Here is a 25,721-nt window from a genome sequence, read left to right as displayed (position 1 = left end):
TTAAAGTTCTAAATCCCATAACTATGTCTATGAAAAGTTAAGTCAACAGTCTACCAAGTACAGTGCTCTATGACAGTTAAAAATCACACAGACCCAAAGTGTGCATGTGAATACATATGCACATGTACACAGGAAGTGGTTTAGTGTGTAACTGTTTTATACATCAGTGAATTCCACAAGGAAACTAGTTGCATGGGACAAATGAGCTTACATGTGATGTGTTACTTTCCTTGGTATATGGAGGAATAAAAAACAAAAGATCGCTTACTGTTTTAACCATCATGTCTCTCAAATAAGACTTGTCTCTTAAATGCTTTAAAAAATATGTATCGGGGCTGGCGCAGGCTGTGGTACTACAGTACTGAACAAAAAAGACACAGATATTACACTCATGAAAGAATAGAGCAAAAGTAAATAAATAAAATTAAATAACAGATGAGAATCAGCAAAGCTAGGATTATAAGCTTCTGTGCAGCCGTTAGAGGTGTCCTGAAATGTAGGTGGTGAGTCTTGGGCATCATTATTAATTAATTATCATTATTAGTTATTATTGTCATTATTAATTTTTCAAATTCTTCTTTCCTTTATCTTAAACAATGGACATTGGGGGAGAAAACAATAAAGCAGCTATGAATATCGAAATGGAAGAAACCATAATAAAATGAAACAATAATAGTCATCTCTTTGCACTTCTGAAGTAACCACATTTAGTCTTCTTGAAAACAAATGCCCTGAAAGAGTTAGTCTTGGATTCCTGTTTGCTGTGCTCACAAGGTTTTGTTTAGCAACTACTGCCATGGTAACTAATATTATGTTGTTGTTTGTTTTAAAGTCTATTAGATCATTGATGATCAAGATCTATTTCATTTTTATAAGATGGTGACATATTCAGACAAGTTATATGAATTCCGATTAAGGAAACCCCAGAAAACACAAAGATGGAGAAACAAAACTAATCACATTAAAAACAGGTTGCAAAACAGCATTTGCAAGATTTTAAAGAAAAGCATTGTCATTGTCGTTGAGTAAATACACTCTCAAGCCCTGTGTTAGAGACTGGAATATAAAGATTAAGTTTTTCAACGGCCCAGCTACAGCCTTCTGCTCTCAGGTAAAACTGCCACAGTCTAATTTGCAGTAGTTTCTGAGTGACCCACCCACCTAACTTCCTGTTTAAATAATTGCCTAGAGAGATAAAAAGGTACATGAGATCATAATGTTCTAGCTCTCACTGCTTTTATTTGCTCCCCAATGTGAAAGGGATAGTTTAACATCTCCAGTTTCTCTGAGCCCACCCCAGTCAGCTGAGGATGAGGTTTGATTGGGTTTGTGCAAGTTTTAAGGTGCAGGGTGTTTGGGTTGAAGCCAGCCCATGGTGGCTGCCCGGTGACCGACAGGCTGAATGCATAGTGTGCAGTGTCCCCAAAGCACTGACTCATCCTCAAACCAAGAGTGAGTCAGCGGTTTATCATCCTCACTACCTTAAAAAACTGTACAAAGGAGTTTCCGGGAGTTTTTATTGCATAGCTTCTTATCTGAACAGTGGCGAGCTGAGCACAGAAAACTGGGCTGGAAGCCTTGAATGCTTCGCTGGGGAGTCAGTAATAAGTCAAAGCCACAGGAACTTTCTTTGCCATGTCTGATGATAAAGCAATATTATGTTTCATTGCAAAATGGCCGTGCAGATGTTAAGGTAGACTTTTGATTTTATATGGACACATCATCACGACAGCCTGAGAGAATGAGTCATGATGGCCTGTTTTTTCTTTTTCTTTTATAAGTAAGGCTCTGGCTTCCAGTAAAAATAACTGGAACTCAGCAAAAATTATGCTTTGTTATACATAGAGAGTGTTTTAAGTGGTTTACATTTAGGATGGGCGACTCTGAACTGGATTTTCACCCGTATCACTTGTTGAGATTATATACTAGGCTGTAAGCATTGGTAAGAAAAAAAAAAAGAGTGGGGTCTGGAATGAGAGGGAAGCAAGACATATCTGTAAATTTACACTGCTGCCTAGGCTAGGCTGAATAGAATAATACTGTTTCTTTTTAAGGATTAACTTTTAAAAGACAAATCTATCATGGGCTGACTTCCTAAAAAACAACAAAAATGAGTTGCTAGAATACAAACAAATAGTGAGCTGGTGTGTAAAAAGTTGTTAAAAGCAAAGACTCCAGCCTGTCTAAATGCTTGGTGGCTCCCGTTGCTCACACTCACTCCTATGGGTGCCTCCCTGGGATGGCCCGGTGAGTCATGTGGTGTCTGCCAGCTACCACTGTCGAAGAGCACAACAGGAATGCAAGCAGCCATTCTTGAGTCCCTGCGCCAAAGTAATTAACTGTAATTGGGGAGTAGTCCCTTGAGGGAACAATTCCTATAGGATAAACCCAATATCATTAGGCAAAGAAGGCCTTCACAGGCAGACTAAACACAGCATGAAGGAAAGGTGCTGAACTGTGGAAAGTCAGTAAGTGCAACCTTGCTTGGAGTCCACACTGTTAACAAGCTTCTGTCTGACCCTCCTAAAGTGAAGCAGGAGTATGGAAGCTGCTGCAATTTGTAATTTTTCCAAGGTCAGGTTTTAATTGAGGCAATATGAGGCTGAGCTACAGCAGCCTAGCCCACTGCTGTGAGTCTCTGTCCCTTTGCTCTTTTGATTGATATTTGATGAGGTCTTTCCATCTGCTGGTAAAAGGATGACACTCCACACTGGTCTTGACTGGCCTTGACTTAGCTGGCTTGGCATCACCCTACTTCCCAGCTTTTGCCTTCTTTATACCTCCAGTCAACTAAGAGTTTGTTTGTTCTGCAAAGATCAATAGGCAAAGTGAGACTTAGGGTCAGCAATTGTGATCCTGGGGTGTTAGGGTCTGCAACTTTATTCTTTAATGTGAGAGCTTGGCCAGGAGCCCAAACGATGCCAAGAACCAAACAGCTAGTAAGCTAGTAAGAAGCCGAATGGCTCCTCAGCAGTCAATGTAGTAACTGTTGGTGGCTTTCTAGAAATTTCACAGTGGCTAGGACCTGTACCTCCTTCCTCTAGAGTTTGGCTCTTCACAACTTTTCGTCTTCATAGCCATAGCTCTCTGCAGCAATTCTTAGGCTTAGTTCTTTGCAGTCTTTGCTCCCTGCTTGTCAGTAACTCTCGGGACACTCTCAAATTGTTCCTGCATATGCCTGGGGCCAAAAGCTTGTCCAGTTGCCAATGTAGTGCATTCTACTGTAGTAAAGATGAGGTAAAGACAGGTGAGCCACCACATATTCTTGAGGTTTTATCGAGGGCTGGGCTGCAGCATCAGTGGGTAATGTACAGGGTTCTCTTGGATTGTTCATGGAGGGGAAGGAAGAGGTGTGAGCAGATCCTGCACACACGCTGTCACGGGTGGGCTAGTTGCTCCTCACCATCAGAGGGAAGACTTCTGGGAGATGCCCCAAGCTTCTGAACAGGGTCATCTGAAGCTTTCATGACAGAATCAAAGTCTCCTGAAGCAAAGGTGCAGTTGGAGAGGCATCCATGACAGTTGCAATGCTACGTGTAGTTGGAACAACATGTATCTTCACCTTGGTAGGTTTGCTTTCTCTGGGTCATCAGAGTAGTCTTCCCGAGAAGCCATGAGGGTGGTGTGTGTTTGTATATGTATCTACGTTTCTTTTCTTTTTCTGTCGCTCTCTTTAAAAACAAACAGAAAAACAAAAAAACAGGCTCTCTAGTCAAAACTAGCTTAAAATTGACCACACACACCAAACTGGCCTTGAATTCAGGGTAGTCCATCTGCCTTAGCCTTCTGAGTTGGAGGATTACAGATACGAACCACTTTGCACAGTAATTTTAAGATAGGATCTTATGTAGCCCAAGCTGGCCTTGAGCTTTTTACATAACCAATGATGACCTTGAGGTCTTGCCTCTACTTTCCATGACCTAGAGTCACAGATGCCCTCCACTACGCCATATCTAGCTTTTAAAACAGCCGCACCTGTTAGAGTAGTAGTTTAATGACCTTCTCATGGGCCGGAATGGGAGTTGAATAGCTCTGGTGTCTGCTGAACGTGGTGGGGTTGGAGCTGTGGTTGTCCTATCCCTATGGGACTCCTGGAGCACCAGGAGGCTCATCCACAGTCCAGGCAGGCTCTGCAACAGTGGAAAGCATGGCGCTACCTCCCTAGCTGGCCTTCACCTTTATCCCGCATGGGTTTCTTACTCAGCTCTCTACCCAGCATCACTGCGGCCAGAAGTATGAAATAGCCTGGCAGCTATTGGTCAAGTAGCCATCAAGCCACTGAACTTCCTGAGCTCAAAAGCCTTACTCATAATGCGGAAGAACATCAGGGAATATTTATAACAAAAACCTTACCCAAAATTAGATCTTTCTTTTCAGCGAACTTTGTCTGACGACCTTTAACTTCTGGGTAAATGCCTTTAAAGAGGTTTGGTACCTTCTGGTCTTCCTCATTTTGGATCAGCCAGTATTTGAAGCCAAGGGTTGAAAGAGTAGAAGGCAACCAGGAACACCTTTAAGACCTCCTATGCTTAAAAGTGCACACCCAAGCCCCAAATAAAGAGAGAAGTCCAGGCAAGCAACTATGACGTGATGGCCATGATCCATGAGGTGATGGCAATGACACAACTTTAATCAGGCATTGGAATGGCATTCTGAAGTGTGAGGTAGTAGGACTGGACTGGTAAATTTGGACTTGAGGGTTCCTTTCTGAAAATGTTTAATGTGTTGAGAATGTGCACTGTGATACTATCCTATGCAAGTACAGAGCACTGCTCTTTCAAATCAAGTAGTCTTTGGCCGTCTAAAAGGCTATGAAGGAACAATGAACTTTGAGTGTGCCTAACTTGATTTTCAGAGGTCCTGTTTTAAATCTGGCCACTCTTCTGCTAGTTTTGAGACATAGGTATTTCCAAATTCCTCTCATCCAGGCCATAGTCCTTCCATGACGAAATGTAGAACTTATTTCTGTGGAAAATGCCAAAGTGACTGAGTTTTAAAGTAGGCCACAAAGGCTGACCTTTTAAGTACTACAACAAAATCAAAGTATGTTACAGAAATGGTCAAGCCATTGTGCAAGTGCTAGAATATGTCAGTGCTAAATAGGATGCGGAGCTGTCCAAAGAGAAATAGGCCCAATGTAAGGGAAAGTGAGACAAGACATATTTACCCCAACTCCACCTTGTTAAGTAGACAAGGCAGTAGAATTGTTATTTCTTGTGACTTCTGTGGAACAGATGAATTCAATCAGAGGATATTGACCACTGCTATCCTCTTTTGTTTTTTGGTTTTTTTTGTTTGTTTGTTTTTGTTTTTGTTTTTTGAGACAAGGTTTTTCCGTGTGGCCCTAGCTATCCTTTGTAGACCAGGCTGGCCTCAAACTCACAGAGTATCCACCTGCCTCTGCCTCCCAAGTGCTAGGATTAAAGGCGTGCTCTGCCATACCCAGCTCATACTCTTCTGTAACATGGGGGATTTAAAGGAAGCAATGCAAAGCTTGGTGTTCCCACATGCACGTTTAAATCTCAGCTTTGATACTTGCTTGTTAATTTGGACAGGCTCTTCCCCCGCCCCCTTTGGTTTCGATAATCTATGAAATGCTGATAGCTCTCTGTAATATGTTAACAAACACATCATCACCACCATCAAAAATTGCAATGCAGAGGGACGAAAGCCACTCAGAGATCATCACATCATTTAATAAGCAGCTGATGGGATCATCAAGAATTTTGTGATGACATACTTAAGCAAATTATCGCTGGCTCGTGCTTTGCTGAGCACAGAGAAATACTTCTCAACAGCTCAGTGAACGGGATATGTTACATTACTGGATTTAATTATTTTTCTTTTCAGCTCTGTGTTAGGTTCTCAAAATGAGCCACTGACTCAACAGTGTCAAGTGTCAGGATAGGGCATTGGTATGTCTGTCTAATCAGAATCATCAGTTTCTTTGGCTGTTTGCAAGAATCCCATTGCTCTTTGCAGTTCTTCCCATTAAGAATGCAATTTGTCTTCCTCCCGTTCAGTCTGAACTGATATATGACTTTGTTGGCCCAATATGATGCATTGGACACACTAGTGTCAGTTCCAGGCTTGGGCTTCCACAGACTTTTTGCTTGCCTCCCCCGGCTTCCTTGGCATGCTGCTCCTAATTTGGGAAGTATCCCAGGCCAGTCTGGAGGAAAATGAGAGAGCACAGAAGAGATGAGAGACCTCGGCAGGAGTTCCCCTGAACCACTTGCCCCGAAGTGAACAGAAGCCCTGCCCGGTTGAGCCCAGCCCACTCTGGGGTCCAAGCGTGAACAGAATATCATGGTCAGAAAGGACAGAATAAACAACTGTCTTTACGGGTGGATTTTGAGGAGTTTAGGCACAAATCATGGCAGCTGTCTATGGCTGGGATGGAGTTTGTATCCCTCCTGTAGTGAGGGGTATGGGAGGAGTCATGGTGAGGCCTCCTTCATTCTGAATGACCTTTACAGTCCGCAGTATTCTCTGCATAGGAAGGAGTCTGAGTGAGTGGACCGTAGCTTCTGCAACGTCATTGGCGACTTGGGAATGGCCCCCACTGGTCCTTTAACTTTAGTTTCTTAGTGTGGTCCACCAAGATAAAGAGAGACTGAATTAGCATGCAACTGAAATTTGATTGTAGTTTATAAGTAGAAAAATATGTGCATGCTTTGAAATGGCCTAATTTTTTGAACCATTTAGCAAATGTAAATGCTGGTTGTCTGTCGTCTTTAGTGGGGAAATGCTCCTGCAATAGGAGGTCTGTAAATAAAGAACACAGTGTCTGCTGGCCCGAAACCTCCTCTCTCATTCTTTTTCCTCTTGTACTAGGGAGAAACTCAGAGCTTGGCTCCCACAGCACCACAGAGCCCTAGTCTCAAACCACTTCTCTAGTCTATCAATAGTTAGACAGCAGCTGTAAATTAGTTAAGGCACAACATAAATATTCAGCTTTGCTCTCTGTTGTTTTCCAGAGCAGGGGTCTGTGTGGGGTGTGGGACGTCTGGGTATTAAGTAGGTTGGCAAACACCAGGGCCCAGCAGTAGGAGGCCTTTTTTAGTTCTCACCTCCCCTGGTGTCTAAGGTTCCTGACTGTTCTGTGGAAGCTGATTTTTATTCTGCATGCCAGTCTAACCCCACCCCATTCCATGTGCCATCTCCTTTGGGTCTTTCTCCCATTTTATCTGGGAGTTCCCCAATTCCTTTGCAGCCCCTAGAGCTCTTCAGCCATAACTGTAAGCCTTTCATTTTTCTGTCTGGTGAAAACATGCCTGTCCTTTCTATTTTTTTTTAAATTACCAGTATTATTATCAGTATTATTAGTATGATCAGTATGCCCGGCTATGAATCAATTAAGACACTGACTTGATATATTTTATAATAGCCTTAGTTAACCTGGGGCAGGGCAGATATTAATCATCTAACTATTCCCATAGTGAGGCAGGTATGGGATCCCTGCCCCAATCCCTTGCCATCTGCTTCCAAGAACTTCTATCAAGCTACCTTCCATCCATAATTCCAAATACTTGCTAATGTTCTTCTGGGCCAGATTCTCCATCCACGCCGGCCGTGTGCTTCTCCTCCATCTAACCTATGGTGCCTTCTACTCCTTGGTTCTTTCTTCTTCCTCCTCGTGGCGATTTTTCTTCTTCTTCCCAGGATTTCTCTCTCTCTCTGGAACCTTAACCACACCTCTATCTCCTCTGCCCTGCTCAGGTGGGATGGCTTTTTATTAATTAAAAGGTGTCACAGAGACAGCAAGCAGTAATTAGTATCAAAATACATCAGACCATGCCCCAACAACATTCCTTGTTCCTGACATACTCTAGTTAGTTAAGCGGGGAGTCAGGGCCATTCAGTCACTCCACAGACCCCTTCTCCTGCTCTCACTCACGCATCATAATGGAGTACTCCTGAGGAAATTATGCTACAGACCTGACCCATGCCAAGAATGAGGGCACTGTTCAAACTCTGGGGTACGGTGTCTTCATGAAGTGTACTTCTGTCTGAGTGGCCCCTCTTTGGAGCCAGCTGTGGAGGTAGTGACTGACACAAGACCAAATTAGGAGCATTTGCTGCAATCCACATTCTTTTAAGGCACTCCCACAGATACCTTTTGGACTCAGGTTCTGAAAATCCCTTTTATAGCTAAGACATGGGGTTTTCAGGGTGCATCGCTTAAGTACACTTGTCACCGCAGACTCCTCCCATAGAACCAGTCTTGAGTAAGAAGTACTTTCAGCAACAGCCATAGCCTACTAACGGCGCCGTCCTTACAGCTTGCATGGGTTTCCCCAAAAGAAACAGATTCAGGGCGAGGCCGCTTCCTAGGGAAGCTTCCTCACAGAGGTGATCTATTAGAGAATGTGGCAAAGTGTAATTTTACAGTAGTCACTGAAAGTGTTTCTCGGGAACCTGCTTAAACTACGGAGATTACATTTTTTCCCCTATCAACTATTTACATGAAATTTATGAAACCTTCTAAGTCACTTTGTCCCTAGTACTATTCTGTGGCTAAATTGGCTTTTGAATGCTGGATTAACACTATAAATATAAGAATGATTGGCCTTCAGCACTCCCTAACTAGTCATGTAGTGACAATCCTCATATGACCAAGGTCCTGCGTCTGTCTCTTTATTCTTGATCACATGTGGTTTCTGTAAGAGTATATGGATCCTCAGACAAAGCCTTTCCTGCTTTTCCTTTGTGTTCTTAAAAGAAAACCCTGGTGTGTTATATAGAACTGTAGAAAATTTCTTATAAATATGTGTCTGGAAATTTTCTACCAATCAACCCTGGTATTTTATGTAGTATATTGTGTATGTACCTGTATGTACAATTGTGTGTATTCGTATATGTTTTGAGAAAGAGAACAGGCTTTTGAGAATCAAAAATAAATAAATAAATAAAGTCATTCTCTGTTCTGACTTTGGGAAGGTTTTCTGGTCCTGATGGAGTGAACAACCAACATATTGAGAGAAACATTATTTTCAAGGAAGGAGCAAAGTTCTGTGGCAATTGAGGGAAGAGATTTGATACGAAACAAAGCAAGCAAGCAAGCTAGCAAGTAGTAATCACCACTCGTACTATATATTTATAGAATTCCTCCTTCATTACAAGCCACTTTGTCACCTTGATGGAAATAGGGACCCCAAACAAGTTGGTTCGTGGGAAACACTTAGAACCATGCCTGGCAGTGTGAGACTCAGGAAGTCTGAGATGCTTCTGTTACCACCACAATCTCTTCCGGGGCCATTCTTGTGAAAATAAGGGGAGTTTATGGGGGGAAAGATACTATGTTAAAGATCATTCTACTGAAGCAGTTAAATAAGTAAATTCTTCTAGCATTGAGAGAACTTGAAGCTTACGGTCAGCAGCTCACAGTCAATGGTAAATTGGTGTGTCAATAGTCGCAGTGCAGGGCTGGAGAGATGGCTCAGCGGTTAAGAGCACTGACTGCTCTTCCAGAGGTCCTGAGTTCAATCGCCAGCAACCACATGGTGGCTCACAACCATCCACAAAGAGATCTGGTGCCCTCTTCTGGCCTGCAGGTGTACATACAAGCAGAACGCTGTATATATAATAAATAAGTATTTAAAAAAAAATAGTCGCAGTGCAGTTAAGCACTAAATAATGAAATTTCTACTAAGAACTGTGGGAAACGGTAATGAGGGGGAGCCAGGTAATAAAGAAAGCTTCTCAAGTACGTGATGAGATTGAAGATCAGATAATTTAGTTTTACAATTAAGCTTAGTTGTTTAGGGGTTAAGATGTTTTTAGGTCTAGATAGATGTTTTAAGTTGATAATGATGAAATATGATAGATATTGATTCACATTCAGAATTTTGGATGCACCAAGATAGGAAAGATGTTTTCTTCAAGGCTGCCAAATACAAATGCCAAAACATTAAGAATGTAACATTTATATAATTCCTGATTGTATCATGGTTCTTCTTGCTATAGGTAGTTTATTGTATATATGTCTAATAGTATAAATGTATATGTAAAAAATAAAACATTTAATTTAAAAAAGAAATAAAATCATAAAAGTTAAAAGGAAAAAATTTAAATATTAAAAGCCCCCAAACAGAAGAAAAAAACAACTGTACAACTGCCTGTATGTTGCACTCTCTCTAGTATTAACAAAAATAAAAATAAAAATAAAACAAAACAACAAAAAATAAAGAAAGCTTATAAACGTGAAAGAATTAGAATTGGGCCTGTAGACTGGGTGGAGAGAGACTTGGACAGATGGGGCAAAGGAGTAGAGACCCAGGCAAGGGGCAGCACTCCTAGGGAACACAGCTGCAGCAGGAGGAAGGGGAGGAATCAGGCAGTGGCAGGTTTTATAGTAACTGCTCTGACACTGGAAAAAAGAGGGATTCACTATCTCATTAAAAGCATCTCAGGGCTCAAGAAACTGAACTCACAACCAAGGAGCTTACATAGGTGTGTCCTAGGTCCTCTGCATACATATTATGGTTGTATACTTTTATCTTCTGGTGGGACTCCTAACAGTGGGAGGGAGTAGTGCACCTCACTCTTTTGCTGCCTCTTGGGACCCTTTTTCTCCTACTGGGTTCCTTCACCCAGCCCTATGGCAACTCGATATGCCATTTTGTTTAATGTCCAAGGGAGGCCTGCCCTTTCTTGAAGGAAAGTGTGGATGGGGTGGGAGGGTAAGCGGCTGGAAGCGGAAACTACAGTCAGGATGTAATATATGAGAGAAGAGTAAATTAAATTTAAAAACAAATTGAAAAAAAAAAGGAGTAGATCTCACATATTCTGGAGCTTTCATTGTCTGATATATTTGCTTTCTATAAAAATAAATTCATCTTTTACTTTATAAGGGGAAAAAAAAGCATCTCACACATGGAGCAGTGGAGCATTGTAACCTACAGTGGGGTGAGTTAATCTATGAAACAGCCAGGTGACCTACAGAGGGCGCAATCAGCTCCAGTGTGGTCCTGCATTGCCAGGAGGGGAGGCTGAACACAGACACTGGATGCAGATGAGCAAGCAACCTGGGATATTTAGGGCTTGGCACGCGATAAGTACACCACCACCAAATTGAGAGGTCTTCTTAAAAAAAAAAAAAAAAAAAAACCAAACCAAAACAAAAAAACCAACCAACAAACAAACCAAAGGCAAACCAAGAAGTCTTATTAAGGATAATTAATCATGGGTCGTAATAACAATTAGTGTTTTTTGTTTTCTCACTTGAGAAAGTTGACAAGGCATATACAAGTTAGAGGGTGTTTCTTTCTTCCTGTTCAAGGTCAGTATTTGACTTAGCTTGCCCTTTCCTTTGCCCTTTGGGAGCATATGTGTGTTGGTAGAGACTGGGAAATAAGCAATGATCTGCACAATTCCAATAGTTTAAGACCTTGTGTCAGGGTGAGTCAGAATATATTGATTTTGCAAAGGGGCTGTACAGAAACCACTAGGTGTCTAGGAGAGCCAATCGCTGAGAAGCATTTTAGAAATGTTATTCATTTGTCCATGACTACAACATAAATATGTATACATATATGTATACATGGTGCATGTATATGTACCTATGTATCCAATAAATGAGTAAATATACGGCCATACAGAGGGGAATAGAGTACATTTCATATCTTTTACCTACCCTGAGAGGCTTCATTCCAGGGTGGTTAACAGCCTGAGTAACACTTGCTTATTCAGTCACCACAAGCGAGTCTCGCTCCACAGGGAGATGTGGTTATAAGGCAGCACGGCTCACATGAGCTCACCCTGAACACTGTATAATGTTTTCCAGATCCAAATCGTCTCCACATCAACCCAGACCGTGTTCGACATACCAGATGTTTTATACCACTCCCTCTCTCCCTCTTTTTCTCTTTCACCTCTATGACGTGCAATCCCTCTGCTGTGGAGCAACAGGGTCACCTGAAATGTTGCCAACAGATATGGTTTCTTGACATGATTATGGAGAAGTTGATGCCATTTCCATTTGTAACTCTAAAATAAACAGAAGAAAGCAGGGGCTTGGAGGCTCAGGCCGTGGCACCGTAAGCTGAGGTTTTGGAGCCTCTGGTTATGGTTATTTAAAAAGTCTTGTTTGTGACAAGTATTTCAAGATAACTATTAGAGAGGGACTTTTCTTCTTTCAGAGGCCCTTGATAGGTGTTCTCCAAGCCCAGCTCTATGATTTCTCCCAATATAGTCAATCCAGAGGCCCTGTTTTCTTGGGCAATAAAGAAGAAAAAATTAATCTGTCATATCCTTCTATTGACACTGGCCAGAATATGTTGCTAAAATTACGTGAAGCAGACAGCTCTAGAATGTGCGTGCTTATGAAAACCACGTGTTTTTAAGGGCACCGAGTGTTGATTCCGCAGGGAGTGTGATCACACAGTGCTGGTGAAGTGCGATGCATCACAGAGCTGAGGTGTGCCCCTCAACTGCGGTTGCTTGTGTAGACTTTACAGGCTGAGGTCCAAATGACTGTGGCTTGTGTAAGCTGATAATACACTGCCTTTCTCAAATTCTTTTCTTATTTAGATGAAACCCAGGGCAGAGGAGTGATTCACAAATCACTGAGTGTGGCTGGTGGCACTGGGGAGCAGCTCACAGTTTTTCTGGACTCTTCAGTGGTCCCTCCTCATTTTCACAGTTCTCTGATATGTGTAACTATACAGTTCTCATCATTTTCTTACATCATTATTACATAAAAGCACACACACAAGTCTAGTGTTCATGAGTCCAAGGATCTGGATTTCATTGTCTAAACACCCAGTTTGCTTTAGCTGACAAGGACAGACATCTAGGCCTCCCTCACCCCTTTCTGCCCCATCTTGTATGGCCCTGCATGCATCTGGAGCATCCTTAGGGAACACCTTTCCTCCTCACTGAAGCACGGAGAACTGGGTGGAAAGTAGCCTGTAAGACCTGAGGGGCCAAATGTAAGAATCATCTCTTTTGTGAAAAAGAGGACTCTGCCCTGTTGGGTTGGCCTGTGCGGAGGGCAAAGACAAAGGAAGAAGTGTGGGGAGGATTCTGGGCCTTAGGTTTCAAGGAGTCTGAATCTGAAGGAAACTGGGGAGAGATATCACTGGAGCTGTTAGAACAAATAGGGCTCTTGACCTGGAATTCAGAACAGTTGGGGAACCCCAGGTCCTCTGGCACTGTCCCTTAAAAGGCATGGAATGGACCTTCAACCGCTCAGGGGTGGGTGCTTCTGTCTACAAAGTGGGATGGGTACCGTTTCCTTCATCTGGGGCATGCTTGACTTTGGAGAGAGAGACTGACTTTGCCAGAGGCCTCAGTGAGGAGCAGACCAGGGGAAATTTGCCTCCCACTTGCAGAGCTTTGTCCTCTCTGGACAATGTTATTGTATCGGATTTTAGAACTGCATTCCGGGTTATAACTCAGTCTGGAAGCAGTACGCCTACTGAACATGGAATGGGAGCGGGAATCATGGATTTTTGCCCTAGAGTGGCATTGTGCTTGTTTATCATAACTGAGGTTGAAGAAGAGGGCAAGACTAGAAATTTCACCCAACGATGTGGCCCTAGATAGAGCTCTTCAGCTGGGTGTTGGTGAGGTTTAAGTTCTGTAGCCAAAATGTGGATATGTAAATTAATTTCTGTCATAGGTAAATAAGTTCACTGCCAGCCTGGAAATCTGTCTCGTGGTTTTGGTTGCTAGGACGGATTCTAAAAGCTAGGCATCTTTATTTGTGTTTTGTTTTTAATTAGTACTTCATTCTCTTAGGTCACAGGACACAGTATATATTGGTGTAACTTCTTTCTACACTTAATTCCTCTGCCAGAGGCATTTTTGGTGCCTTCACTCAGTCTCAGCACTCAGGAAAGATGAAAGTCTGTGAGTTAATGGAGCAGCCTGCCTGTCATATCAAGAGAGGCTATCTACCAGCAGCACCTGCTCCTCTGCCTCTCACAATGCCAACCCCACATGTTCCCTAAGTCCTGTTGTAGATGTCCCCTGGGGCTCTCATATGCCATGGTCAGTTGTCTTTTGCATTTTGACTAGTTGTGGATTCCTATAATTGCTTCCATGTACTGCAAAAAGACACTTCTTTAATGGGAGAGGGGGTGATAGATACCCTTATCTATGGGTATAAGATTAAGTATTTAGACTACAGTTAGATTTTATACTGGCTTAGGATAGTAGCAGTAGCAGGCTCTCCTTTAGTGTCCACGAGCTCTTAGCTTTTTTGACCATGTCCCCTGGACGGGGAGACCTGGTGGCAATCAAAGGAAGGACAGCAAGTTACCAAGAAGAGACTTGATACCCTATGAGCATATAGAGGGGGAGGTAATCCCCCTCAGGAACAGTCATAGGGGAGGGGAATAAGGGGAAATTGGGAGGGAGGGAAGAATGGGAGGATACAAGGGATGGGATAACCATTGAGATGTAACAATGAAATGGGACACCAATGATAGAAACACAGTTGTTAATATTGTGGCATGGGGAATTGGTGTTATTAAAGATGCTTTCACCTAAAAAAAAAAAAAAAAAAAAAGAACAGTTGCCGTGGTCCAAATGATTGTCTCTTCATAGCAGTAAAAGCCTAACTAAGGCACCTCTTAAATAGAAGGACCACTGTTCCACCAGGATAGCTCTCTGGGCTGCTCACTGTAAAATTGAGATTTACAGCTGGATAAGCCTATTGATTGCTTTTCCTCCCTTGTCCACCTTCATAACACCTTTAGGGACTACAGGGAGGAGGTTTCTAGGTAAGTTCCAGAATGTATTGACATTTTGATCCTGTGCAAATTCTGAAAACTTTTTGGGTTCAATGAAATCATCTTTAAAGAACAGAGAGCAATAGTGCCTGCTTCATAAGTGTTTTGTGAGGTTTTGTTAATACTAAGTACGATAGAATACTGTTTGTGGTATTCAATAAATATTAGTAGCTACTGTGATTGTACTTTCATAATGTAAAATAATATTGTAATTGCAATTCCTAAACGTTTTCGTTCATGTGTTTGCTTTCCTCCTGTCTGTGCCCTCTGAGCTCTCCCTGTACCTGAGGTATTCAGGACACAGAATGGGAAAACACATAAACTCATGACTTTTTTGACTTTCAGTATTTGTAGTTTTCTCTATAGTTGTACTTCGCTTCTTTTCCTTTCATGATAAAAGCAATGAGAATACAAAGTATGCAGTATGTGCTCGCAGCTTCATTTGCATACCTGCTGTCACCCTTGGCTAAACAGCGTGAAGCTCATAAAGGGTTTGTTTGAGAGTTATGTCAACAAGCGTGTTAAGTGGAATTAAACGTGTGATTTATTGAATTTTTTACATTTTTAAAAATTCGTGCTAATGGATTCCCCTTTCTCCTCCTTACCAGATGGGATTAGGTCATGAACAAGGATTTGGAGCCCCCTGTCTAAAATGCAAGGAGAACTGTGAAGGGTTTGAACTGCACTTCTGGAGGTGAGCTCTGGAGCCATAGTGTCATTTGTCTTTCCCCTCTCCGGCAGTGGCCCTTGGACAATGTGCTCGCACTCTCTGACACGTTCTTGGGCCCAGCTTCGTAGCTGAAAGACTTCTCTTTTCTAAGAAGGTAATGAAAAGTGCAACTGTTCTGTGTCCTTATCACGAGTGGGTTTTGCTGATAACTGTATGTGAGTTGATTGACTTACTTGTTACCTTCCAGATTTCTTGTGACCCCCCCCCCACCCTCACCGTCACCCCCAAATACTGAATCTGCCTTTCTGAGTGGCAGAGGAGTTTACAGTAACCCTCCAGGACTGTTAATTAACTTGCTAGTAAGAACTCCTCATGGCTTGCACCTGCCTTTGCAGCCAATCAAGTGTGCGTGTTCAGTTGCACATTCATATCCTAGTTGCCAGGAAGCAACACTAAGTTTAGTTCTTAAAATTTTTCTCATGGGCCAGTGGAGGTGCATGTCTTTAATCTCACCCTCGAGAGGCAGAGGCAGGTGGTGGATCCATGAGATCGAGGCCAGCCTGGTCTACACAGTGCGTTTCAGGACAGCCAGGTGGCATAGAGAAACTCTGTTTTGAAAAGCAAAACAAAACAAAATCTCAGGAGTAAATTGATTACTGAGAAACTTTGAGGAACTTGAAACTTTTAAAAGAAATAAAATAATTTGTTGCTAATTTTTTGAATGAAGTGCATCTTTCTGAAAGACTCTTGGTAATGAATAAAAAAAAATGTTACTTTGGACAGATCTCATTTGTATCCTGTAAATCGAAAAAATGGAAACTAAAAGTTTTTCCACATGCCTGCTGGAAGTTAGAGGATAGTTTTTGCCCTGTGGCAATAAACTTTTTTTTTTTCAAATACTGAGGATTAGGTTCAGAGGCCCATGTATGCAAAGCAAACCTTTGTCCATTGACCTGTAGCCCCAGGCCACACTGAACTTCATTTAGCTACTACTTCGATACATCAGATTACCACAGGAAACTAGAATAAAAAAGTTTCAACAGCCATTGGGTATACACAGTGTAAGCTAAAGAGAGAAATAATAAAAACTGGCATATTTGCCTCCATTAAAAGCTTGCATATTTAATAATCTCTAGGTAACAGACAAAATGTCCTTAAGAGCAAGAGATCACTATTTCCAGAAGTCACGGCTCAGTTCCTTACTCTTGTTTTTGTTTTTGTTTTTTTATTTTTAAAGAGCTTAGGATTTTCTATGGAGTGTGTAAATTCCAGACTTAAATAGCTGTTGTTGCCTCTAGGGTAATACAAAGATAATATCACCAACAGAGAATAATTTCTCAGGGTTAGAATGAGGTTAACTACCTGTACTACTGAAGGACCAGAAACACAAATGCTCAGCTCTTACCATAAATAGTGTTTGCTTGCTTGCTATCTTCCTCCTCCTCCTCCTCCTCCTCCTCCTTCTCCTCCAGATTTTTTACAGTATCTAATTCATGGTAAATTCCGTGTCTAGTTGGTATGTTGTATTGTTTGGGGAAGAACGACAAATGTTTGTTTTGTATTCTCTGTTAATTGAGTCCATGGATAAGGACCACAAAGATGCTAGGGTGACCATTTCACCTCTTACTGCCATGGCCCCTTTACTTTGTGACTATCAGATGACTTTGCAGAGGGACACATCGCCCCCTGCTGGGCGCAGTGTTTTCAAGCTTAACATAATTCTTTCAGCTATGCAATTTCCTAAACTGCTTATGAGATTTTTAAACTCATTCCTAAGAGAGGTTGCTTTTTTCTGTATACCAGGTTAGTTTAGAGCAACTTTGTGTGCATCATTTCTCTCCTGCAGGTTTCTATGCTATAATCTGATGTTTTCAAATTGTTGAAAGGTTGGCCAGGCAAGATTAGACCCTAATGGCATGAAAACCCATCTTTCCTTCATTCTTTCTTTCTTCCTTCCTTCCTTCCTTCCTTTTTCTTTCTTTCTTTTTTCAGGTTTAACTTTAGGCTTCTTTGATAAACTGGACGTAGTCTTAGAGTCCAAGAGTCATACATACTAGAGCTTGGCCTCCAACCTAGCTGGTGTTTGTGTGGTCCCTGCAGATGATATTTCTTAGTAATGTGTGCATCCTCCTGGTGGAGGTCCAGACAGATTCCGCCAGTAGGATTCTCCATCATTCCCCAACCTGCTTGCCTGGAAGACCAGAGGCAGGATGCAACTAGTTTTCAACATTTTTTAGAATATATTTTGAATTATGTACTTATAAGTCAGAGAGAGTGTGTAGGGTCCTTGGGAACTGTGGTTACAGACAATTGTTAGCATGCATGTGGATGTTGGAACTGAATCTTCACGCTCTGGAAGAGCAGAAACTACTCTTAACAACCGAATCATCTCTCTAGCCCCTTTTTGCTATAGTCATAGAAACATACTCTAGACCAGTGGTTCCGAGCGCAAATAAATCAGAGCCATGGGGTCCCCAGCCACTTAATCGCCTCCATCTTCAGTGACCCTCGACATTTAGGATTCAGTCCATACATCCTGGTAGCCATAGAATGGTATGTTGAAATGGTTTTGTAGGTGCTGCTCTGTACCCTCTGTGCACACTGGACCTTTTCCTTTCATGACGTTTTTTGGCCTTGGTTGGCAGACCTCAGCATCTGGCCTCCACTGGTTTACCCAGCCTTTCTCACTCTCTTTCTAAGTATTATTTATTCCCAACTACTTGTTCGATGTTATCCCCTCAGATTGTCTGAGTTAGTTACCACATATGCCCACGCTTGGAAAGGTACTACCCCCAGCACTAGAAACAGAAACCCTTAGATCATGATCTACTGTTGCCCACTGTATTAGTCAGCAATAGCTGTTATAATAAAACACCATAGATTTAGAGGATTAAATGGAAACACATTTCCCAGCCACTGGGAATGCTGTAACGTTCTGCCGAGGGCCCACTTTCCAAGTTGTAAGCAGTTACTTTCTCACTATGCACTCTGGTGGCTAGTGTATGTGTGCATATGCACATGTGTGTGTGTGGGGGGGGGTCATCCATGTAATATATCCAGTCCTGTCACATTAGGACCTTTCCCACATGACCTCATTGAGCCGTAATTACCTTCTGGAAGTGTCGACTTTATACTGCCATTAGGCAGTAGGAGTCCAGCATGTACAGTGGAGGGGATCCAGTGTGATCTGTGGCCGCACCTTCATGTGCCTTGCAAGTTAGAGCTCATATCTCCTCTGACTACTGAGCATTCAGGCTTCCCCCCTAAGCCTTTGGCCAGTGCCTTCCATTGCCTCATTGCCGAGGACACAGGAGTCCACTTGATATGGGGTAGCCTTTTGGCACAGCCCAGAGCGCTGTGGTGGAGCGTGGACCCAGACAGGTGAATGGAAGTTGAGAAACTGTCACAAAAGTTTATAGAGAACTAAAAATAAATCTTTGTACTTATAGAAATGTAGAAGGAAACTTCCACTCTGCTCACCAAACCCCATTCAAGTAGCAAAACTTGAAAAATGCTATACCTCCTTGTTTGTGCTAATGAGTTTTTACTAAATATAATTTATGAGCTATTTCCATATGCCACGCATGCAGAGCTTTTCTGTTTCTGTGTAACCACTTGCTACAAACTGAGTGGGGGAAAAGGCCGCCTATGCATTAACTGAGCCTCCATCCTTAATGGACGCTGGGGAGGGGGCAGCGTTAGAGTGGCCCATTCTCTTCTTGGCCAACATAAAAGAGTTGTGTTTTTTAATTTAATTGTTCGTTTTTGCTGTTTGTAGAATCTGATTCTTGTTGTTGTTGGGCAGCTGAGGTCCCTGTCTCCTCGCTCCCTTTTCAATGAGGTCATTGTCATCTTTGGAAGCCACACACATACCTGGACATACAATCACTTCCCTCTTTAGAACCCTTCCACAGCTAAACCCTTCCTGTGTCCTCGGTCTCTCTGACTTCTGCTTCCTTTCCTTTTTAAAGGCTCGAGTGATTAGAGTACATCCACTTGGACGCCCCTCCCCCATTTGCCAAATAAAAAAAACGCATTTATGGGAATGTCAGGTGACAGTCTTAAGGGCGGCAGCCTTAGATTCTGCTTCTCACAGCATTTTGTGTTCCTGGTTCTTCCTAACTTTGTTCATATCCATCGTTTTGTGTGAGGAAGCAGGCCTAGGGAAGTAAATAAATTCCTTAACAATGTCATGGCTTATGGATGCAGAGGTGAACTTGAACCCCAAGCTTGGCAAAGTCTTCCTCACTGTCTTTCTTCATGCTGCGTTACACATCTTCACTTTGACATCCAGGCAGCTTTGAGCTTCATCAGCCGCCTGCTGTGAAGTGTGATTTTTGGTGGCACAGACATCCTTGTGAACAATGGCATCCTTTGTCTGTGAGTGTGTCCCTTCTTCAGTGTGCTAGACATTCCAAGACTAGTGGAAAACTAGAGGTTAAAAAAGCATCCAGGCAACAAGGACTAGCTACGGGACGCTCTTCCAGCAATGTGCAGACAAAAGTATTTAGGAAATATCTGGCATAATCCCAAGACTTTTAAGTCATTTATAGCCAATTATTTTTCATACTGAATATGTAGTAGGGTAATTATGACCATAGGTCTCTCATCATAGAAGTAACAATTATAGTTTTGTCTTGCCAGTGTTAAAACAGTTACATTTTACAAAAGATGACATTACTTCAGTTGTAGTGCAGGTTGCAGAATTTCTAGTGGATTTAAACCTGGCAGAAAATGGAAGGCTCCCAACCATAAATGGAGTAACCCTTGTGTTGAATCTGCAACAGAGGCCCATGCTCCTGTCCATATATGTCCATCCCTGTTACAAAAGGGCAGCTTCCAGCCTTTTAAATTACGATTTGTAGCAGTTCCACGGCCTTGCTTAGATCAACGGGACAGCTGGCAGTATGTCAGAGTTCTCCAGGTTTCGCTACTTGCAATGGAAAAATAATCACTTTTATGACTCATGATACAAAAATTGTTTCTTTTTTCAGGAAAATAAATTGGAGTTTCTTTTTCCTCTTCAAACTATACATTTCTGTATTTATCTCTGTTAAAGTTTTAGAAATTCCATTTTTGCTTCCTTGGATTTAGCTCAAGTAGTTGTCACATAGAATATTAAGTCTAGAGTCTAGGTTTGTTTCTCTCTCTCTCTCTCTCTCTCTCTCTCTCTCTCTCTCTCTCTCTCTCTCTCTCTCTCTCTGTGTGTGTGTGTGTGTGTGTGTGTGTGTGTGTGTGTGTGTGTGTGTGATTTAGGTGCTAGTTTTTAAAACAACCTTTTACCATAGTTGCTGTCCTGCTCTTTAACCTGATACGATTTGTCTGGTAAGGATATTTATTGTAGGTGGGTAAAGGGGTTGGTAAGAGAAAGGAACTTCATCCAAAAATGAAGTTTCCAAAGGATGACCAAATCATGTAATAATACTAATATAGAGGTGACTCTTGTGTCATTCATTGGTCATGTGCCTTTTCACTTACTACTTTCACAGTGAATATAACTGGACTTACAGTTTGCCAAAACTCATGTTTAGCCACCAGCAAGTTTCATTTCCCTTATCATTTCTTTTATTGCTCATTTAAAAAAGAACCCAAACTCCTTATTTTATGGCACACACATTTACTAATATAAACCTAGGCCAGCAGATCCAAAGTCGGAGTCTTATATCTGTTTTTATAACTAGTCACATTGTTGGTTGGTAGAACGCATACCATAGTCCACAGCCTCATAAAGATCTGTTTACCTGTTTTGAGAACTGAGTTTCTCCCCGACCTCCGTCTCTCTCCAGCGTACCTTTAATCGTGATGTAACCACCGTGTGATGGTTTTGTAGATAATTCCATTGTTTTGGCTAACTGCAGGCAAATAAAGACCACACTGTAAAAGGGCAAACTGATCCTTTCCACTAGATGGGATATGAGATAAACGGATGTAAGAACGGATCTTTTATAGCTATAATAAAATAGATTAATTCTCCACAGACCTTTGCCAAATAAAGTTTCCTGACCAACATGTGTCCAGGAAAAGCCATGTTTTTGTTCTTCCCTGGTGTCTGCCCCTCTTTCTCCTGCCTCCACCCCTCTCCTCCCTTTCTCAACCCTCTTTCTCCCTCTCTTGTTTTATTCTTCTCTTTAAGCCACACCCAGTCTTTCCAGCTTATGTATTAGAAAGAATTATAAGAAAACTGAGGGAACAAAAAATATAATTAGTTAAGAATTTGTTATTTGGCAAAGATATCCATTTAACTTTTAGTATCTTGTCTTTCCTAGTTCTGGCAAAAAAAAAAGTTAACTTTAAATCAGAAAACCTGCTAAAATCTTCATGCTAATGATTTGTGCCTCTATGTAACCAGTCATAGCATCTGAGCATGACTTGCTTGCTTTGTTTTTCTGTTTCTCTTTCTTTCTTTCTTTCTTTCTTTCTTTTTTCTTTTTTCTTTTTTTTTTTTTTTTTTTTTTGGTTTGTCGAGACAGGGTCTTGTGTTTCATTGATTTTTTTTTCCTCACTGATATGAATGTGAATTCACAAATATGAATAGTTGGAGATAGCAGGATTAGGTTCTTGCCCCATAATGTACAATTAATATACTGACTGTAAATGTATGTTAAGTGTTTATTGGATTGAAGTTGAGTATTTTGGTTTTCTTCTACCCAGAGAAGCTGTTATGGGAGCTGTCTGATTCTTATGATGAGATTCAAAAACCAGTTGTGATCACGAGAGATGTTGACTATTTCTAGTAATGAAAATGGTGTGGGTTATAGTGACATGCGCAGGTAGGATTTGCTGAAGGAGGTGGAGGCAGGAGGACCACGAGTTTCAGGCCAGCCTGGGCTAGGTGGCGCACGCCTTTAATCCCAGCACTTGGGAGGTAGAGGCAGGTGGATCGATGTGAGTTCGAGGCCAGCCTGGTCTACAAAGCGAGTCCAGGACAGTCAAGGCTAACACAAAGACCCTGTCTCGAAAAACAAAAACAAAAACAAAAACACAAAAAAGAAAAGAAAAGAAAAAGAAACAAACAAAAATACTGACAATGGCCATTCACATCATTAGTTTCCCCTATCACTCTTAATTTTATTCCTTGTGATTTAGAGTTCTTTGACCCTTTTTAAAATAATTTCCTGGATAGAATACTTCACCTAGTAATTGAGCTTTTGACTTTCTGCTGTGAGCATATACACTCCAAAGTTCTTTTGTTAGCAATCTATGTAATTTAGCACACACGCTTAACAGTTTCTAATGCAAATTTGCATCTGTAGTGACCCCGGAGCAATCTAAAGTTACAGAATGCCGTTTGAAATGCTCAACTCCTTTGCCATATGTTTCCATTCCAACTTAAATCTCCAATACTGCTGAGCCCTGTCCCTCCTCCTCCTTTGTTGCCTTTCCCAATGAGGTCCTTGCAGACACCTTTCTGGGTGCTCAGCCTTTCCAGCTACACTCTCCCCAGGAGACAGAGGTGTTGGCACAATCTGTTCACATTGTGTACTGCTCCCTGAATCTCAAGATTTGAGAGTTCTTCTCGTTTGACCAGGAGAGTTAACACAAGACGGTTGCATCTTTACTTGTATCTTTATCCCATATCACAGGCAATCCAAACTCCACAGTAATTTAGTTTTGAAAACATTTAACTTTTCTTTTTTTTTTTTTTTTTTTTTTTTTTGGTTTTTCGAGACAGGGTTTCTCTGTGTAGTCTTGGCTGTCCTAGACTTGCTTTGTAGTCCAGGCTGGCCTCGAACTCACAGCGATCCACCTGCCTCTGCCTCCCAAGTGCTGGGATTAAAGGCGTGCGCCACCATGCCCGGCTCAACTTTTCTTTTTTTTTTTTTATTAATTTATTCTTGTTACATCTCAATGGTTATCCCATCTCTTGTATCCTCCCGTTCTTCCCTCCCTCCCATTTTCCCCTTACTCCCCTCCCCTATGACTGTTCCTGAGGGGGACCTCCTCCCCCTTTATATGCTCATAGGGTATCAAGTCTCTTCTTGGTAGCCTGCTATCCTTCCTCTGAGTGCCACCAGGTCTCCCCATCCAGGGGACGTGGTCAAATATGAGGCACCAGAGTACGTGTGAAAGTCAGTCCCCACTCTCCACTCAACTGTGGAGGATGTCCTGTCCATTGGCTAGATCTGGGTAGGGGTTTGAAGTTTATGGCCTGTATTGACCTTGGCTGGTGCCATAGTTTGAGCGGGACCCCTGGGCCCAAATCTGCCTATCATAATGTTCTTCTTGTAGGGAAAACATTTAACTTTTCAACCTTCCCCATCCCTTACCTCAAATCTCTCTTTTGCATCTTTAATCTTGATAAATTAAACAATCCTTTTATCATCTTGTTCATTACCAAAATTTGTGTTACCTTTTTGAGAGTCTTACCACTGCTCCTAAGTCAACCACAACCTTAGTTAGATTTGCCTCTGAGAAGACCTGAGATCTCTTCTTTTTGCCTCTACTGTCTAATGCCCTAGCTCCAGCTGAGGTATATCTTACATAGACCACAGCACAGACTACCAAGCATGTGGATTACGTTATGAAGTAGCCACAGTGCTGCAAGTATTAAAAAACCACACCACTACTAACTCCATGCACAATGTTTGAATGAAGTGCATGCATCTGAAAGACTTACATGGTATGTAGCCTTCACATATGTCCTATCCCTAAACCAGTCTCTGCATGGTAGGTTGTCTGATATTTGAAACAGTAGGTTCATGTTACTAATTACCTATGATTCGATGCCTTACAATTGCTATCATAATGATGGTCAAACTCTGCAGGATGCGCTGCTGGTCCCACAGCTTCCCGGTGTCTCATGCCTGTCTCGCTCTCATCCTCATCAACTTCACACTCCCTAACAGCGTTCTCTTGTATGCGAATATCTCTTTCCAAATTTAAGGCCACTGCAAATACTCCTCTTTCTATTCAAGTGTCGCGAGCCTTTCCTCGGCCACAAGTATACGTTCTTGCACACCCCCACAGTTATGCTCCATGCATTTTTTTTCAGCTCTAAACTTAAATATCACTTTCTTTTGGAATCCTTTCCTTACCGGGTTGAAGTAAAAAATTCTACTGTCGTGGTAGCCTGTTTTTCATTCCTAACAAAAATGTCATTAAAATGTCTGTGCGTGTCTATGTAATTTTCTCACCGGGAAGTAGATATTAGAAGATTAAAAGCTGAGCCAGCGGTTTTCATTGGGTCCAGGTCTCAAGCATGCTGCCGGACACAGGGACACACTTACAGGCTGCATGAGTGACTGACTGCATGATGCGAGAGAGATTGGTGGGAAAGGGTTGTGTTCTTAAACTCGAACAAAACACCACGGGGCCAGAGGACCATTAATTAATTTGTGTTACCTTGGAGTCGGGTTGTCACTATGTAGCCCTGGCTCGCTTGATCCTGATACAAGGGCACTTGTCTTTTATACATAGTGAGATGTATGACAGTTGGTGGGTAAGCGTTAGAAAAGGAAAGGGAAAGAAAAAAAAAAAGGAAGGAATTATGAAAATGGAAAAGGAAAGAGAGAGGATGAGAGAGGGAAGGAGAGTGAAGCTGGAACGGGAAAGGAAAGTGGAAAAGGCTGTAGACCAGCAGGTATCTGGCATACGGTGTTTTATGGGGAAAGTCTGTGACTCTTCCACGTACTTAAAAACAACATGGAGACACACAATAAAATAGGAACAGGTGATGAATGACAAGTAAAATCTCTTGCTGGGGTAGTTTAGGTAGCTTGAATTATTTATTTTGGCAAGAGAGTAAGGAGTGAGAGACCAACACCACGTGGCTATCCTCACATCAGGCCCCATGAACATGTACGGTCTTAGTTATAACCTAAGTGCTCCAAGTCACCCGGAGCAAGGATGCGTCTTCATGTGTCTTTTTTGCTTAGTTTATGAATGCTCATCCCTCAGCTTTGAAAGAAACGGGAAGGGCTGCACATGCGTAGTTATCACTGGCTAGGTGCAGTTGGTCATTGTCTGCTTCTTCCCAAACGGTAGAAAAATATGCCGTAACTGCAAATGTGGGCAAGAAGAGCATGACGTCCTCTTGAGCAACGAGGAGGATCGGAAAGTGGGGAGACTCTTTGAAGACACCAAGTACACCACCCTGATTGCCAAGCTGAAGTCAGATGGAATTCCCATGTACAAGCGCAATGTTATGATACTGACCAATCCAGTTGCTGCCAAGAAGAATGTATCCATCAACACCGTTACCTATGAGTGGGCTCCCCCGGTCCAGAACCAGGCGCTGGTAAGTCCTGGGGATGGAGGAAGAAGGAGGCTTTTCTTTTCTTCGTGTTACTCGATTGTTTATTTAAGGCAGT

The 25,721-nt window shown here is 42.1% G+C and overlaps 1 protein-coding gene across 1 annotated transcript in view; it reads left to right on the top strand.

The window, feature by feature from the left end:
* TES (testin LIM domain protein) overlaps positions 1-25,721 on the top strand; it is a 41,610-nt gene that overhangs the window by 6,144 nt on the left and 9,745 nt on the right. The window contains exons 2-3 of the mRNA XM_084785760.1: positions 15,350-15,435; positions 25,396-25,648. Coding sequence (XP_084641886.1) covers positions 15,350-15,435; positions 25,396-25,648 — 339 coding nt within the window. The remainder of the gene's footprint in view (positions 1-15,349; positions 15,436-25,395; positions 25,649-25,721) is intronic.

The sequence above is a fragment of the Acomys minous genome (genome assembly GCF_964271855.1).
Source record: "Acomys minous genome assembly, chromosome: 6".
Lineage (NCBI taxonomy): Eukaryota > Metazoa > Chordata > Mammalia > Rodentia > Muridae > Acomys > Acomys minous.
Note: the sequence above shows the minus strand (reverse complement) of the source record. Positions and strands in the feature narration are given on the sequence as shown.